The sequence below is a fragment of the Dendrobates tinctorius genome, unplaced genomic scaffold, assembly GCF_039654945.1.
Source record: "Dendrobates tinctorius isolate UK_male_01 unplaced genomic scaffold, ASM3965494v1 ptg000065l, whole genome shotgun sequence".
Lineage (NCBI taxonomy): Eukaryota > Metazoa > Chordata > Amphibia > Anura > Dendrobatidae > Dendrobates > Dendrobates tinctorius.
This window is the reverse complement of record NW_027361733.1, coordinates 33,546,272-33,564,365: the sequence shown is the minus strand read 5'-3', so window position 1 is coordinate 33,564,365 and position 18,094 is coordinate 33,546,272. Positions and strand designations below refer to the sequence as shown.

The 18,094-nt window shown below is 42.5% G+C and overlaps 1 protein-coding gene across 1 annotated transcript in view; it reads left to right on the top strand.

Annotated features, from left to right (window-relative positions):
- NTSR1 (neurotensin receptor 1) overlaps window positions 1–18,094 on the top strand; it is a 287,502-nt gene that overhangs the window by 262,840 nt on the left and 6,568 nt on the right. Inside the window, exon 3 of the mRNA XM_073580933.1 lies at window positions 17,533–17,623. Coding sequence (XP_073437034.1) covers window positions 17,533–17,623 — 91 coding nt within the window. The remainder of the gene's footprint in view (window positions 1–17,532; window positions 17,624–18,094) is intronic.

The window sequence follows — 18,094 nt, the reverse complement described above, 5'->3', positions numbered from 1 at the left end:
TCTTTCTTTCTCACTCTGTTCTTTTTTCCCCTCTTTCTTTCCCCTCTTTCTTTCTCATCTTTCTTTCTCTCTGTTCTTTCTTTCTCGCTACATACTCTTTCCCCTCTTTCTTTCTCTCTCTCTCCCTGTTCTTTCTTTCCCCTCTTTCTTTCTTTCTTTCTTTCTCTCTCTCTGGTATTTTTTTCCCTCTTTCTTTCTCTCTCCCTCTCTGTTCTTTCTTTCTTTCCCCTATTTCTTTTTTCCTCTCTCTGTTCTTTTTTTCTGTCCCTTCTTTCTGTCTCTCTGTTCTTTCTCTCTGTTTCTTTCTTTCCCCTTTTTCTTCCTTTCTTTCTTTCTCTCTCTCTGTTCTCTCTTTCCCCTCTTTCTTTCTCTTTCTCTCTGTTCTTTCTTTCGCTCTGTTCTTTCTATCTCTCTCTGTTCTTCCTTTATTTTTCTCTGTTCTTTTTCTCTCTGTTCTCTTTCTTTCCCCTCTTTCTTTCTTTCTTTCTTTCTTTCTGTTCTTTCTTTCTCTCTATCTGTTCTTTTTTCTGTCCCCTCTTTCTTTCTCTCTCTTTTCTTTCTTTCTCTCTCTTTCTTTCCCCTTTCTTTCTCTTTCTCTGTTCTCTCTTTCCCCTCTTTCTTTCATTCTTTCCTTGTTTCTTTCTTTCACTCTCTGTTCTTTTTTCCCTTCTTTCTTTCCCTCTCTGTTCTTTCTTTCTTTCTCTGTTTTCTTTTTTCTCTCTCTCTGTTCTTTCTTTTCCTCAGTACCAGTCTGTGTGCCAACAGTACCAGCCACTGTGCCCACAGTACTAGCCACTGTACCCATAATGCTAGCCACTGTGCCCTCGGTACCAGTCAGTGTGATCAGCAGTGCTAAATGGGTGCAGTTGGGCAGTTGGGGCGTGGACATGGGTGTGAATAGTTGTGAAGTGGGTGTGGTCAGGGGTGTGGCCCAAATTTTGCCACGGCGTGCTGCGCGCACTGCAGCCTTTGTCCCTCTTTCCCTTCTTCAAAAGTTGGGAGGTATGGGAGTGGGTTTGCCAATATGGCCGGACTAAGTTTCAAGCTCTCTGACACTTGGGGAACTCCCGCCTGGGACAATCACTTTGTCTCACGTTCTATTCCATCCTGGCCCATTACCTTTAAGAGCCGTATGCTACGCGGGGCCTTGCTACTAGTCGTACCTTCTCCAGACCCTTCTTACTTGGTCAATCTGCTCTCTGGTCAGTCCTTTCAGTTGGCACTGTCCTTTTCTCTCTGTCTCTGTAACTCTCTCTCTGTCTTGGTCTATTCCTCAATATCACGCTATCTATTTCCTAATCTCATTTCTCTTTTGCCACAAAACACCCATTGTATAAGGCCTTGCTGAGCACTCAGACCAAACTGACCTCTGCTCTAGGTTTAAGCTAAGTCCTGTCTGAGTCACTACTAGGAAGTCCTCTCTGATCCTGCTACATAGCCCCTGCCTCTCTATGGTAGTCCCAACACTTAACTCTATCGTACCCTACTCACTGTCTCTTGCTGGGCAGAACTCCGCTATCTAACAGTACAGTGCAAAACATTACAGTACTTCACCATTGCAATTCACATTACAGGTGCTTCTCACAAAATTAGAATATCATCAAAAAATTAATTTATTTCAGTTCTTCAATACCAAAAGTGAAACTCATCTATATATATCATCGTCTTATCATGTCTGTCTGTCAGTAACCTAAATCCCGCGTTGCTGATTGGTCGCAGCAGTTAGGCCACGACCAATCAGCGACAGTTGCTTAGTTGTCGCGGCAACACGGCCACATCGCTTATTGTACAGGCACATTACAGCCGTTAAAGGCATCACTGCTGCGTCGCTCATTACACAGGCACAGTCCTGTACATATTCTAGAATACCCGATGCGTTAGAATCTGGCCACCATCTAGTATATTATATAGAGTCATTACAAACAGAGTGATCTATTTCAAGTGTTTATTTCTGTTAATGTTGATGATTATGGCTTACAGCCAATGAAAACTCGAAAGTCATTATCTCAGTAAATTAGAATACTTTATAATATCAGCTTGAAAAATGATTTTAAAATCCCAAATGTTGACCTACTGAAATGTATGTTCAGTAAATGCACTCAATACTTGGTCGGGGCTCCTTTTGCATCAATTACTGCATTAATGCGGCGTGGCATGGAGGCTATCAGCCTGTGGCACTGCTGAGTTGTTATGGAAGCCCAGGTTGCTTTGATAGCAGCCTTCAGCTAGTCTGCATTGTTGGGTTTGGTGTCTCTCATCTTCCGTTTGACAATACCCCATAGCAATCTATGGGGTTATGGTCAGGTGAGTTTGCTGGCCAATCAAGCACAGTGATACTGTTGTTTTTAAACCAGGTATTGGTACTTTTGGCAGTGTGGACAGGTGCCAAGTCCTGCAGAAGAATGAAATTTCGATCTCCAAAAAGCTTGTCGGCAGAGGGAAACATGAAGTGCTCTAAAATTTCCTGGTAGACAGCTGCGCTGACTTTGGTCTTGATAAAACACAGTGGACCTACACCAGCAGATGGCATGGCTCCCCAAACCATTTCTGATTGTGGAAACTTCACACTAGACCTCAAACACCTTGGATTGTGTGCCTCTCCGCTCTTCCTCCAGACTCTAGGACCTTGATTTCCAAATGAAATGCAAAATTTACTTTCATCTGAAAACAACACCTTGGACAACTGAGCAACAGCCCAGTTATTTTTCTCCTTGGCCCAGGTAAGACACTTCTGGTGTTGTCTATTGGTCATGAGTGGCTAGACACAAGGAATGTGACACTTGTAGCCCATGTCCTGAATACATCTGTGTGTGGTGGCTCTTGAAGCAATGACTCCAGCAGCAGTCCACACCTTGTGAATCTCCCCAAATTTTTGAATGGCCTTTTCTTAACAATCCTTTCAAGGCTGCGGTTATCCCGGTTGCTTGTGCACCTTTTTCTACCACACTTATTCCTTCCACTCAACTTTCCATTTATATGCTTGGATATACACTCTGTGAAGAGCCAGCTTCTTTAGCAATGACCTTTTGTGGCTTACCCTTCTTGTGGAGTGTATCAATGATGCCTTCTGGACATCTGTCAAGTCAGTAGTCTTCCCCATGGTTGTGGAGCCTACTGAAACAGACTAAGGGACCTTTTTAAAAGCTTAGGAAGCCTTTGCAGGTGTTTTTGTTAATTATCACTGATATAGAACTGAGATTGTCCCTTGACAGGGACGCTGGCTCACTCACCGAGGCGGCCCCGTTCCGCACCTTCCTCCTTCTCCTGTTCTGGCTGCGCATGGCTTGCAGAACCCCAGGCACTGTGCTTAGGGACAGCGCGCACCATCCTAAAGTGTCCCCAGCCAATTTAAGACGCCTCCACCTGAATGGAGGCGCTTGATCGATGTTGAAAATTTGTCTCTTGCACGCTTGCTTGTTGTCAGGTCTGCAGTACCCACCAGTCAGTCTACTAGTCCAGTACCTGTCTGCCCGTACTTCCTTGTCTTCCTGTATTTTAGCCTTACCAGCACACCTGCCAGTGCTTATGTGTACACCAGCTGGACCTGCCTGCACCTGACAGTGCTTATCTGTATACCAGCCATACCAGTTTGCATCTGCCAGTGCTCATCGGTATATCAGCTGAACCAGCCTACACCTGCCAGTACTTATCTGTATACCAGCGATACCTGCCCGCCCCTGCCAGTGTTTATTTGTATACCAGCCATAACAGTCAGGCTAAGTTCACATGTTGCGGAACTCCCGCGGAAGTTACCGCGGGAATTCCGGAATTCCATTCCGCAGCAAAACCGCATTTTAAATTCCCGCGATTTTCCCGAGGAAAAACTAGTGATTTGCAAGCGTAATTATCTTGCAGAATGCTAGCATTTTCTAAGCGATCTGTAGCATCGCTTGGAAAACTGATTGACAGGTTGGTCACACTCGTCAAACATAGTGTTTGACGAGTGTGACCAACTTTTTACAATAGAGGCTGCCTATGCAGCATCAGTAGTAAAAAGATCTAATGTTAAAAATGATAAAAAAAATAAAAAATCGTGTTTTTCTCACCTTCCGACGTCCCGGGCAGCGTCCACGATCATCGCGATGCTGCCAGCAGGTCCCATTCCCAGTGATGCATTGCGGCAATGACCTTTGATGATGTCGCGGTCTCGCGAGACCACTACAGTATCGCGAGACCGCGACGTCAGCAAAGGTCATTATCGCAATGCATCACTGGGAACGGGACCTGCCGTGTGTATCACTGAAGCCTGGGGATGCTGCGAGGGACATCTGAAGGTGAATATAACCCGATTTTTTTATTTTAATTCTATTTTTTACAGGGATACGGTACCCAGAGCCCTGAGGACAGTCTCCTCTCCTCTGGACCGTGGGTACCATCCGCAAATGTTCTGCTTACTTTTTGCATGGTGGGCACAACAGTGCATTCCTTTGTGGGCTGAATCGCTGCGATTCCGCAAAATAATGAGCATGCTGCGTATTTTTCCGCAATGCGATTCCGAAGCGGGAAAATCCGTAGCATTAAAACACAATAGGGTAAATGGGCACCATCTCAAATGATATCGTATGTGGGATCTCCCAATGCATATAGAACTTTATAGAAGCAGACCAAGAAAAAGTATATGCAACAACTATAGGGATCACCACCAATATTTATAATGCAAAAATATATATTTTATTTAATTCCAGCAAACACTACATGCAAACACATGGTTAAAAACAATTAAAAAGACTGTGCAAAAACAGACAATAGAAAGTAAACAAAGAAAATTGGGTCATAATCACATACAATTCAATATTTAAGGTTCCAAGACCCCAGGCAAAATAACAAAAGTGCAAATGCTCATTAATTAATGAAGTCCCACTACATAGAGATATATATTATTATATTACAATATTTCAAGTACTGATACCTGTATGCATGCTGTTTACAAATAAGTAATGTCATAGACATACAAAATGTGCTAGACGCATGCTTAGGCTGTGTGCACACGTTGCGGATTCTGCTGCGTTTCCGCTGACATGGTACAGTACAATGAAAGCCTATGGGTTTTCAAAAACGCTGTGCTCACGCTGAGGTTTTTTCCGCGCGGTTTTGCTGCGGTTTACAAACCGCAGCATGTCAATCGTTTGGGCGGTTTCCGCAGAGGTTTCACACCTTTACCATAGTAGAGGTGTGAAACCGCAGGGCAAAACCGCAGACCAAACCGCAGGAAAACCACAGGTCACTTTACCTGCGGTTTTACCTGCTTTTCTGCGCGGAAAAACCCGCAGCGGAATCCGCAACGTGTGCACATAGCCTTACACAGGGAACCATCGGCAAACATTATTAATGGTACTTCAAGCTCTATTACCCTTCACCCTGGGACAAATTGCTGCAGCCAATATTACCTCACAGCAGATAGAGCATATTACCAGCACAGGAGCCCTGGAGGCATAGACAAAAATCTCCCCTGACTTCATTAATTAATGAGCATTTGCACTTTTGTTATTTTGCCTGGGGTCTTGGAACCTTAAATATTGAATTGTATGTGATTATGACCCAATTTTCTTTGTTCACTTTCTAATGTCTGTTTTTGCACAGACTTTTTAATTGTTTTTAACTATGTGTTTGCATGTAGTGTTTGCTGGAATTAAATAAAATATATATTTTTGCATTATAAATATTGGTGGTGATCCCTATAGTTGTTGCATATACTTTTTCTTGTTCAAAATCCGCAGCATTGGCACAGCATTGCGGAATCCCATAGGATTGCATGGAATGCTTTTTTTTTGCGTTCTTACGTCAAAATCGCGCGTTAAATACCGCCACGAAAACACGAAAAAACCGCAACGTGTGAACGCAGCCTCAGCATTAGTGGTTCCTGTGTTACTGCCGTGCCTCTCTGTGTTAGCTGTAATCTCAGCAACAGTGAATTTTTAACAAGGAAACTGTGGAGTTATGTAAATCCACCACTACCCATACCAGAGTACTCCCATATAGAGTGCTGGCATAGAATTGCCATTTTATAATTCAAGAGTATCCCTATAAACAGTGTCTGCCCCAGAAACGGTATGGGCAGAGAAAGATCCCATAAAGGGTCCAGGCACAGAGTGATCCTAAAAGCAGATCCAGAGTTCCCCATGAACAGTGTCCAACACAATGTGATCGCATAAACAATGGGGGCATTGAGTCACCCCATCAATAGTACTGACATACTTAGCTAGTGCTGGCATAGTGTGACCCATCATCTGTTCTAGAGTTACCCTGATAGAGTATGTCTGTGACAGAATGACTTTATTCACATTGCTGGTGCAGAGAGACACCATAAATCACCTGGCATAACGTGTCTCAACAGGTCTGGAGTTACCCATTAATAGATCCAGTGTACCCCCATAAACAGTGGCTGCCACAGAGTGACACCATAAACAGTACCAGCAGTTCATAACCCCAGAAGTAGTGTCTGTCACAATATATATATATAATAACATTTGTACCCCTCCCTCCCCCCATAAACAGACAAGGGTTGTCCCAGTCCCAGTGTGCAGTAGGGTGTGGAATGAATCACACTCCCTTGTAGGCTACAGGTCTGTGCTGCCTCCAGGCTTCCATCCTCAGGAGTCACCGCACACAACGCATGGGACATTTACTAAACAATCCCAAGTTCATCAGGTGGGTACAGGTGGGATAGGGCATGGGAATTTGCACTTCCTTCCTCCTTAGTACAACCCCTAATCTGTCCAGCCACCCATCCATCCTGGACTAGCCCCAAGCCCTCTGACTCGATCAGCCTCAGGGATTAGAAGTCCACTTCGGCAGTGCACCTGGGACTGGCCACCTGCCTCCCACGTAATTCCATGTACACCAACCTCGTGATGTCAGCAGGCCAGGCCCGCCTCTTGGTACCTGGCCCAAGCCCCAGGCTCCAGACGCTGTGGGAATGTCCATCAGGGATCGCTATTCGGCCTCCCACTGCACCTGAACTTGGCCTTCACTGGGCACTTCACTAACTGACACTGAACTTGCTCTAACCAGGAAGTGCCTCCCTTTTATCAGCACTAGTGCCCACCCAATGGGCTGCTTCTATACTTAACCATTTGATATCTTACATGCTAAACCTTTTATCCTTATTCTATATCTTATGCTATACATTGATAGTTTGCACACTGTACATTACCATAATACATTACATTGGACACACATTACAAATAAAACCTCAAGACAGTATTCACATGGCACGTTTATTGTCTTTGGAAGTAAGAACTGGGTAAGACAATCCACATCCCTACACCACCTATTAGGAGTAGAAATCCTAGAAGTCAATATCAACCCTTTCATGAACCTTTCCACATGGCTTACCCATATCTGACCTCCTGCTTTGCACTGATCTGATGAGAGGCAAACACTCTGAAACACGTGTCTACAAATAAAGAGTCTGGTTTGTCTTTTTATCCTAAGTCTTGTGGCATTGGAATTTTTTTCCCCAATGTGAAGCTTACTGTTTGCCACATGGGTTTTTTTTTTGCCTTCCTCTGGATCAACATGTTAGGGCAAGTTAGGCTAGGATATGAGTTGAACTAGATGGACTTAAAGTCTTCCTTCAACCTTATTAATAATAGCTATCATAATAATGTTTGTCAAAGGGTCGACAATAACTAATAGGATGGCTGCCCCTAATAGCTGGCACTAAAGTTCAAGTCCTCTTCCTCTCTAAAGAGGATATTTGCATATATGGATTAGTCAGTGACTAACGATACAGAAATTTTGTCATTTATAGGCAGATGTCAGCTAGGCTCTCTCATCTTTATCTGACCCATATGTGGAAGATGTGTGCACCAGGTGTGTACCACACAGGATACTGGGGTCTCACTGCTACTTCCCAGAAGAATATATAACAGATTTATAAATCAGGGCAGGAGCATTGCAGAACTGAGGCACTACATTACTTGTCTCGTTAATATGCTAATTAGCTGCGTGCTTAACGAGCTCTGACTTTATAGTGCACGGGGACAGGAAGACAGAGAGATATTTATTTTCTTCTGGCAGCAAAGTCTGCAATATCCGCTCAGATCACGCTATGAGATTGAGCATTAATGTTCTTGAATGTAAAGGCCCCGTTACACACATCAGCGATCTCTCCAGCAAGATCGCTGTGTGTGACATCCAGCAGTGACCGGCCCCCCTGCAGGGTATCACTGATCGTGCTGGATCGTCCTGGGCTGTTTTTTCATCGCTGGTCTCCCGCTGGCCAGCACGCATCGCGTGGCAGTGGGAGCCAGCGATCACCGACGCTGCGCGCTGGTATCCAACGTAAACAGCGGGTTTTAAGAGCCGCACAGCTCTTGGATACCCGCTGTTTACGTTGGATACCAGCTTGCTCGCTGGTCCTGATCGCTGGAGGGGCTGTCTATGTGACAGCACACCAGCGATCAGCCTAACATGTCCCAGTGATCCCATCCATGTCAGATCGTTGGTGGGATCGCTGGAACATCGTTATGTGTAACAGGGCCTTTAAACCAATGGTATGCAGGTGTAGCAGAGCTGATTCTACATGTACTAGAGCTGGGGTTTCTCAGATATCGTTGATCTGAGTTTGTCATTCATAATGCATGGTGTGATGGATTACACCAGAAAGATCACGCAGAATCCCACTGCTGCCACCACATGTGACGAACTCACACCTTGCCACCCAGCCTGACATCACTATTACGTGAGGGATCACGCGGTACAATTTCCCCACTTGCACCAGTGTGACATACCGCATACTTGGGGACACACGTAAGGTCCACTTGGCACAGTTTTACACAGACACCCCCTTTCCACATGGGCCCAGGGAGCCATGGGAAGTGAGAGAATGTGGCCCACGCAGCCACTGACATTGCACAACACTCGCTCACAACCCTGACAGGCTGAGAAGCCCCTTTCACTAGCACCAGTGAAACAGAGCCTTAGTGTGATAGGACTGCCACAAGTTCCTCATTAGATATAAGCCAGGGTCCATTAACGCGATTATATCGGGCCACAAACCAGCCCCAGTAGCATGTGAAGTTAAAACTGAGAACACAGATGTGTGGATTTGTGGATCGAGATTAAAGAGCAGGCCAAGGTTAAATTATATATTTAATCGCCTTAAGGTCACACTAGACAACACACTATACACAGTGTTTATACACGATACATCCTTGTCCCCCTCCCCTGGAGGTTTGTAGCTAAATCTCCCAAAACCTATGAAAGATCCCAATGGGTTTTTTTTGAGGGTTTGCATCAGTTTGTGTAAAGAACATGCCTACAACTGTGAATATTTGTTTTTCTTTTTATTATGAAGCAAACCACAAATACGACAAAATGACTCAAAACTTCAGTGTGAATAACTACTCACCCCCTAAATTTAGTACATTGTAGAGCCTCCTTTTGCGTCAATAACAGCTGTAAGTCGCTTTGGGTAAATCTCTATGCGCTTTCCATAACTTGCCCCTGGGATTTTTGCCCATTCCTCAAGGCAAAACTGCTCTAGCGCCTTCAAGTAAGATGTTTTCTCTGGCGAACAGCAATCTTCATGTCTGACCACAAATTCTTAATTGGATTAAGGTCTGGGCTTTGACTAGGCTGCTCCAAAACATTTACATGTTTTCCCTTAAAACATTCAAGTGTTGCTTTAGAAGTATGCTTTGGGTAATTGTCTTGTTGGAAAGTAAATCTCTATCCCAGTCTCAAATCACTGACAGACTGAAACACGTTTTGCCAGCATATCCCTGTATTTCATACCATCCATCTTCCCCTCGACTTGGACCATTTTCCCAGTCTCTGCTGCCAAAAAGCATCTCCACAGCTTGATGCTGCCACCATCATGCTTCACTGTGGGGATGGTGTTCTTGAGGTAATGAGTTGTGTTGGTTTAGGGCTAGACATTATTTACCTTGGTGGCCAAAAAGTTCAATTTTGGTCTCATCTATCCAAAGCACCTTCCTCCATACATTTTAGGAGTCTCCCACATGTCTTTTGGCAAACTCAAAACGAACCTTACAATTTTTTTGTGTGTAAGTAAAGGCTTTTTCTGGGCACTCTTCCATAAAGGCCACCACTATGGTGTGTACCTATTATTGTGGTCATATTTACAGACATTCCAATCTCAGCTTGGGAACTCAGCAGCTCCTTCAGAGTTACCTTTATCTGTGCTGCCAATCTGATTAATGCCCTCCTTGCCCGGGCTGAGAGTTTTGATGGGTGCCCGGTTTTTTGTGGTACCATGTTCTTCCACTTGATGACAATGGATTTGCTGGTGCGCCGGGGGGATCATCAGAGATTGAGATTTTTTTTTTATATCCCAACCCTGACTTGTACTTCTCAACAACTTTGCCCCTGATTTGTCTTGTTTTCCTTGTTGTGGCACGTATAGTTGATATCACGTCTCCTGATGCACTGAGGAGGAAGGGGCACCTGAGTTAAGAATCTACTGAAACGGATAGTTACCTATCTTCCATACTTGCTGAAATATGACAAAAACAAACTCACATGGGGTCCCATGGACCCTAAGCGATTAATTAAAATTTAATCAATTCATGTCTGAAAAGTTATTTTACAGTAGGACAAACCCTTTAAGATTTTCTGTTAGTGTCGGCGAATTGAAAGAGTTTTATTTACCACTAGAAGGCAAAAATATTGCCTGGCCTAGTCTTACTTTTACACAGCTGCAGTATGCTACAATGTACAAGTGTTGCCAATCACTCTGGGCTAAACATGCCAGCAGTACAAAACATTGCTTTACTACTTTTTATCTAAAAATGAAAACAAGATATTTAATACATAGGATGGAGGTGAGTATAAGGATGTTTCCACATTAACGGTTTAGGATTAGAATTTTGCCTCGTTTATTAGGGACTGCGTCATATCGCTAGGTTTCGTAAGCAGTTGCCGGTAGAGTCTTTCCCAGGAGACACATCGCTTTCCATCGCTTGTTATTGCAGCAGTATCTTTGTTGCAGCCACAACTGTGATTATGTATTTCACTCTCTCAACACCACCTGGAACAATGTAATCCAATAGAAAAGCAGATGCAACTAAAACACCATCTGTTCTGCCGATCACGGCAACAACCTGCGCGGATTGGGATTCACGTCCTTCATAGAAAGCTACAAAGCTGACGTTTTTATTGTTAGGCTTCGTTCACACGTAACGTATTTGCTACGGATCTCCAGAAAAGGAGTGATACCCGGGGCAGATATCATTGCGAAAAAGATACGGGGAAGCAGCACATTTCATCCTTTGCTTGGCAAAGAGTGAAAATCACACCTATATCTGCAGCAGAAATTGACATGCTGCGGATCTCACACCAGCAGCTCCTGTCAGTTTATGCTTCAGACACAGTGACATGTAAAAGTTTGGGCACACCTTGTCAAAATTACTATTATTGGGAACAGTTAAAGTTGAAGATGAAATGATCTCTAAAAGTCCTCAAGTTAAAGATGATACATTTCCTTTGTACTTTAGGCAAAAAATATATATATACATATTTTTTCATCTGTTACATTTTAAAAATCACAACTTGAAAACTATGGTTGTGTGAATGTATCCTTATGAAGATTCGTAGTTGGTGCATTAGTTCCTGGTGTACAAGGATATTGGGCACCCTACTCTCTGGTGTTCAGTGTTTTGGTCACTCTAATCCCTGGTATCCAATAATGTTTTGTACTGTAAACCTAGGTGTCCAATGGTGTTTGGCACCATACACCCATATGTCCAGTTGTGTTTGGCACATTTGTGTCCAATGACGTTTGGAACACTAGTCCCTTGTGTTCAGTAGTGTTTGGCACACTTGTTCCTTGTGTCACGTTCTGTTTGGCATCTTTGTCCCTTATGTATAGTGGTGTTTAACACTCTACTCCCTTGTGTCTGGGGGTGTTTGGCACCCTACTCCCTTGTGTCTGGTGGTGTTTGACCCCCAAGCTCCAGCTGTCCAGTAATGTTTGGCACCATAGTCTCTGGTGTAGATTGGTGTTTGGCACTGTAGTCCTTCATGTTCAGTGGTGTTTGGCACCATACTCATTTGTGTCTGGTGGTGTTTGTCACCCAAGCCCCAGGTGTTCAGTAGTATTTAGCACCATAGTCTCTGGTGTCCAGTTGTGTTTGGCTGTTTGGCACTGTAGTCATTCATGTCCAGTGGTATTTGGCACCCTGTTACCTTGTATCTGGTGGTATTTGGTATCCAAGTCCCAGGTGTCCAGTAGTGTTTGGCACCATAAACTCTGGTGCCCAGTGGTGTTTGGCACCTTATTATTTCATATCCAATAGTGTTTGACACCTTGGCTTCTTGCGTTCAATGTTTTTTTCACCCTGGTCTCTGATGTCTAGGATTGTTTTGCTCACTGATCCTTGGCAACCAATATTGTTCGGCATTCAATCTATGATATCCAATGTTGTTTGGCATCCCAGTACATGGTGTCCAGTAGGTCTGTTATTACAGTGCGCTAAAATATTCGCACTCACAAGACCTTTCCTTTATAGGGTTATTTCTAGGTCTCCCAGGAACGTCGCTCTGGGAACCCACCTCTGCAGAGCGCCATTATAAAAAGAGTGGAGGTGTCCATGCTTGTCTTTCTCTGGCAGTCCTATAGTCAATTAATAAGTGGAAGGTCAAGCATGCATATTTGCAGCCTATGTAGTATGTGCAAGCCTAATTATTCCATCCTTTAGAAACTAACATTTAAATACATTAATGGGAAACCTTAGAGGAGATGTACAGGACAACAAAAACATGGCTGCTTTCCTCAAGAAATAGCTCTTCCACAGGCAGTGTTTGATTTTATCACTTTTCCCCATCTTAATTAAGTTCAGCTGTAATACCACACACAAGCTGTGGTCAGGTGTGGCGCAATTTCTTGACAAAAAGTGGTTGTGTTTTTCTGTGAATACCTTTAAGACTTCATGCATGGCAGATACCAGACACAGCTAAATATTACTAAATACTTTTCTCAACTTGTACTAAACTTGATAATCGTCCGCCTGGATCCCCCACTGGGAAGAATCATTAATCTCCTCCCCATTTAATAAACTGCTTAATACTTTAAAAAGGAGCGTTCCCTCCACGGCTTTGCACTCGACAGCCTTTGTGTTTAGCTTAAGCTTTTTAGGCTGCATAATCAATTCTCATTTACCCAGTCCATTCTTTCAAGTCGCTCTCTGAAAACCAATTTGTCGTTTTTAAATTTTTTAAATTTTTTTTTTTAATAATGTTGGTTAGGGATAAATTATTTCAGACATGAAGCAATTAACTCATGGAGGAGAAGAGCGGTCTTGCCCGTCTGATGCTGGGAGAAAGTGCAGAAAATACTGGTGAAAAAACAAGGAAAAAAGCAAAAAAAATTCTATGAGGCCTTCTACAATTTCCTCTGTCTTCACCTATGGAAGGAAAGCAGCCAAATTCTTAGGGCCTGATTAATTGAGAGGCGCATGCCACTTACTAAATTCGGTGCATCTTTTTTGTGACTTGCGCCTCACCAGAAAATACTACTCCTGACCTTTTTTACTTTGACTGCCATTGATTTTTTTTAATAGTTTTTTTTTTTTTAGCATTTTTGTTGCGTTTTTTTCTCACTGGTCCAGGTGTTTTTTAATTCCAGTTAACAATGAAGAAACCTCTAATTTTTTCAAACAAAAACACTGGCAAGACACTCAAACAGACATTGGAGAGGCAAAATTCTTTCCATTGTCTTTTACTGGAAAATATGAAGCGATTTCAGAGTAGAAAATGAGTGAAGAATGGTCCGGCCATTTCTTTTAACTGCTTGGCATCTTCAAAAACCTGAAACAGACAAGACACACAAAAGCTTGAGCATATGAAAAGCAAGTCGATTTTACAAAGAAATTAATATTGAAACATATGAGAGAAGAACACACCAAAAATGAACCAAGATGTAAGATAAAAGATATAACTTTATTAAATATTTAAAAGGGACTATACAGAGCTGGAAGGGTAATCAAACAGTAGTAACAACCATAGAATGTGGAACCGCAGGTGGGAGGTGCAAAAAGTAAGCTCAAAAATGCCTATGTAAAGAGTAATAGTTCACATACATAGTAAGGTAAGTACCTAGGATATTAAAGAAAAGTATAAATTCAACAGTGAACATGAACACATGTGAAGATAGGTAGGAAGGCATAAAGAACATATAGATGGTTGTGTCAATACATGAGACCTGCGGTGCCTCCACCCCAACGCGTGTTTCGGCATGAATATGTTCATTCTTGTTCATTCTTTTGTGTGTTTAGGCAGCACTTTTTCAGGGTGGCTTCAGAATGCACGTTGTATGCACAAAAACCAATATGCATCAAAAAGGGCATAGACCCATGTCGGCAAAATAGTTCCGCCACCTTACAATCACTAGTCAGGAAAAAACTGACAATAAGGTCACAAAGAGACATCTGTGAATCATGTATTTGTTATGAGCAGTTCACATATCTGTATCATTTTGCGGTATTTATGGATATGTCCATTTTTGATTGGAGTCACAAATCAAAATTGTTTGCATACAAGTATATAGGTCCATGAAAATCACTGACAGCACACGGATGTCATCCGTGTTCTGTCCGTAATTAACACTCTAATGGATAGGAAAATATGTAACCCCCTTCTCATGTACAGCACCATGGAATTAATGGTGCTATGTAAATAATAATAATAATAATAATAATAATTATTATTATTATTATTATAATTAATAGAATTATTATATTTTATTCCTTAGAGGTGTGACACATTTGTTTTGTAGGGATATATAATTAGTTTTGCACTTATTGATTCTATATTGCTTTTATGTATAGGTTCGCTGAAGTATCCAGAAATATGAAAGATCAAAATTGGGCTTTTCCAGGATTTATCCTGAGAAGGAAAATTGTCTACTGCTGTATGGGGTTTTTTGCTTTCTCCTGGATCCTTACGACTATACTATACTATATTTTCAACTTGGGGAGACAGAGGCGAGATTTATTGTGACATAAACCTTTTGTGGACTGAAATATGGGACAGAATAGGGTCAAGATTAATTTAATGGGATTTTGGTAGTTACTGGCCCTTTAATACCTCAGAGCAAAACAAAATGGCATCAATGTCTGGTTTCCGCTAAGATAAAGGGAGTTATTTTGCCATTTTTGTGATCAAACTACAGTATGTCCAGTATGTCTCTGTGATCTGACTCTTTCCATCTCCGCAGCGCTCCAGCCATATACTAGTCTGTGATTGTAGATATAGAGCAGTCCCGGCTGGACACCCGATAATAGAAGGAGATGGCGAGATGTGAGAAGTCAGATCTCCCAGATGCCTCTTCAGTCTTCACCTCACTGATTTTCAGTCTTTCTTCTACAGGCAAGAATAACAAAAAAATTCAATTTTCTCATGATCCAGTCTAGCGGCAAATCTCATAGTGCAATAATTTGATTTTAAATCCGGCATAAACTGATGGAATCAATGCTTTGCCCGAGATTATCTCACTTGCCTTCCTAACACTTCCTCTTATACAGTTGTTATATATTTTTTGATTTTTTCCCATCTGGTTTACAACTTGAAGTCTTTATATATAAACCAGTCAGACAATGCATTGGAAACAATAGACTTTATTACTCATCATTATGTGTGTACAAGAGAAATGACACAGTTTCTGGCCATTATATGAGTTGTGTTGTGCATTTATCAAAAATTTCCCTTCTGCGTGTCCTATCGCTAATTTCCAGTTGTCTCTGAGCTGCTGTGATTTCTCCCAAATATCACACAGACATAAAGCATTCCTGCTGTCCTCTCTCTATGTAACACATCATAGCATCAGCACCAATACTGAGCAGTGTATCTGTGAATCCTACACTGGGGATGAAATAAAACTCTTACCAGAAAGCAGCAGCACCCGCTGCCTGTTCCCCCATAGCTTTTGTCTAAAATTGAATTACCATCTTTCAAATTGTTTTCCTTCTTTTGTTACACACTATATAGATTCCATATCAAATAATTACCAATTTTGCCTTGGGCCCAGCCTCAGGTGTTGCACCAGGGCCCAAATTACCTTCAAGCTCTGCTGGGCAGCATAACATAAAGAGGGCTGGAATTGGGTAATGACAGGACCAAAAAGAAGATTGAAATTGTACATGCAATAATATAGTGAATTACTAAATACATTTTCCTACCTTTTCCACTCTTGACCATGTCATATATTACAGTAATGTATCATTAACATAATAAGGATCAGGATATTGTATGCTGCGGTTCTGAATTTCCATGCCTGTAAGCGACCGGCAAGATGGATGTATTTATCATAGCAATTCACAAAGTAACATAAGTATCATGCTAGACTAGACAGTCTATAAGTATTTACCCATACAGAAAAGCAGGGTAGGATTTACAGGTTGATACACTGAGTATTACCCATGAACAGGACCAACCTGAGCATGGACCATATGGTTCTTCACTGCCCTGTACCAGCAGTCACTCTACCCTTAGCCTGTACACTATTAATGAATTGTATGGCGGTATTATTTTTACAGTGAATTTTAGATTTTTGGGGGGGCCATTGCCAGTATTGTGTGAAAAATGTATGGCAGTCTATAGGGTCTCTGTATAGTAGCATTGTTTGAATACTGTATGAAGTTCTCATTTAGGCATTGCATGGCGGTAACATTTCTACATTCAATGGCAGCATTGTGTAGGAATTACATAGAACAGCAATGTGGGCACTAAAGGGTGAATAGTAGGAATTGTAGTAAAGTGCAGGCATTTTTTCTAATTATTTAGTAATTCTTTTTTGACCAAGTAAAACTTTCAGATAAAGTATCTATGTGCTGTATTTTGAAATTATGAGACCAGAGGCAAGGGGATGGGGACCCCATCAAAATATTGCTCATATAATTTATGTAAGACTAGTCTGCTTGAAACCACTTGGTCAGATGAACTCCAATTCCTTACATGGAGCTACATGAAGAGCCAATGAAAAAAGATTTGCAAGGGTCTGATCGTGCAGCCACGTCTATAGTTCCTGAATCTCCACTACCTCCTGGCATATCTGGATCCTCCTTAGGTTAGTAGATCAGACGCATCATCACGAGAGTTCCAAAAGGCAAAGAAGATGTGCAGGGTCTACTGATCTGAAGAGGCGCCAAGGATGTTGGCTGGTAGGAGGAGGTTTGCAAGGCTTAGGTCAAATTCCCAGCATGGCCATTAGGCCAGGGTCCTACAAATCTTTTTCATCAACTCTAACTAAATTACTGAAGGGGTTACAAACGTGTTCTTTCTGCAATACAAGAGACTGCTTCTTAATTCTTAAGTGGTCAGGAAATAACAAGAGCAGATATTGTACAATATGATATCATGCAGCTTCAAGACTATTGGAAAGAGGTGCACGAGCAAAGAATGGACTAGTGACCGCAAACTTAATGCGGTGGTCTCCGACTTGTGGTTCTGGACATGCTGCCAAACTGCAGTTTCCTGAATCCTGGAAGTTGTAGTATTAGAGATCTCTGATTCAGATTAACATGCATGATGATTTGGGTGCTTCATTCTGTCCTTCTCTTTGTTCTCCAGGTGTGGTAGTCATTGCCTTTGTTGTCTGCTGGCTTCCATATCATGTGAGGCGTCTCATGTTCTGCTACGTACCGGAGAGCCTTTGGACAGAGTAAGTACAACTATATCTGTTTCAAAGAACACAGCTATTAGCAAAAATACTAGGACTACTAGACAAATGCTGGATGTCTAACTAAACTTCAGCATCTACACCAAACTAGGATGTTGTTGACATCAGCGTCAAGATCTATAGTTTTGCATTTGCTAGATTCCCAATGAACAATGTTCTGCCTCATGCAAAAATACAACTCTAAAGGCCCCGTTACACACATCAATGTCCCAGCGATCCCACCAACGATCCGACGTGGATGGGATCGCTGGGACATAGCTGATCGCTGGTGAGCTGTCACATAGACAGACCCACCAGCGATCAGGACCAGCAAGCAAGCTGGTATTCAAGGTAAACAGCGGGTATTTAAGAGCCGCGCGGCTCTTAGATACCCGCTGTTTACATTGGAAACCCGCTCCCAGCGTCGTTGATCATTGGTCTCGCTGTCACACGCAGCGATGCGTGCTGGCCAGC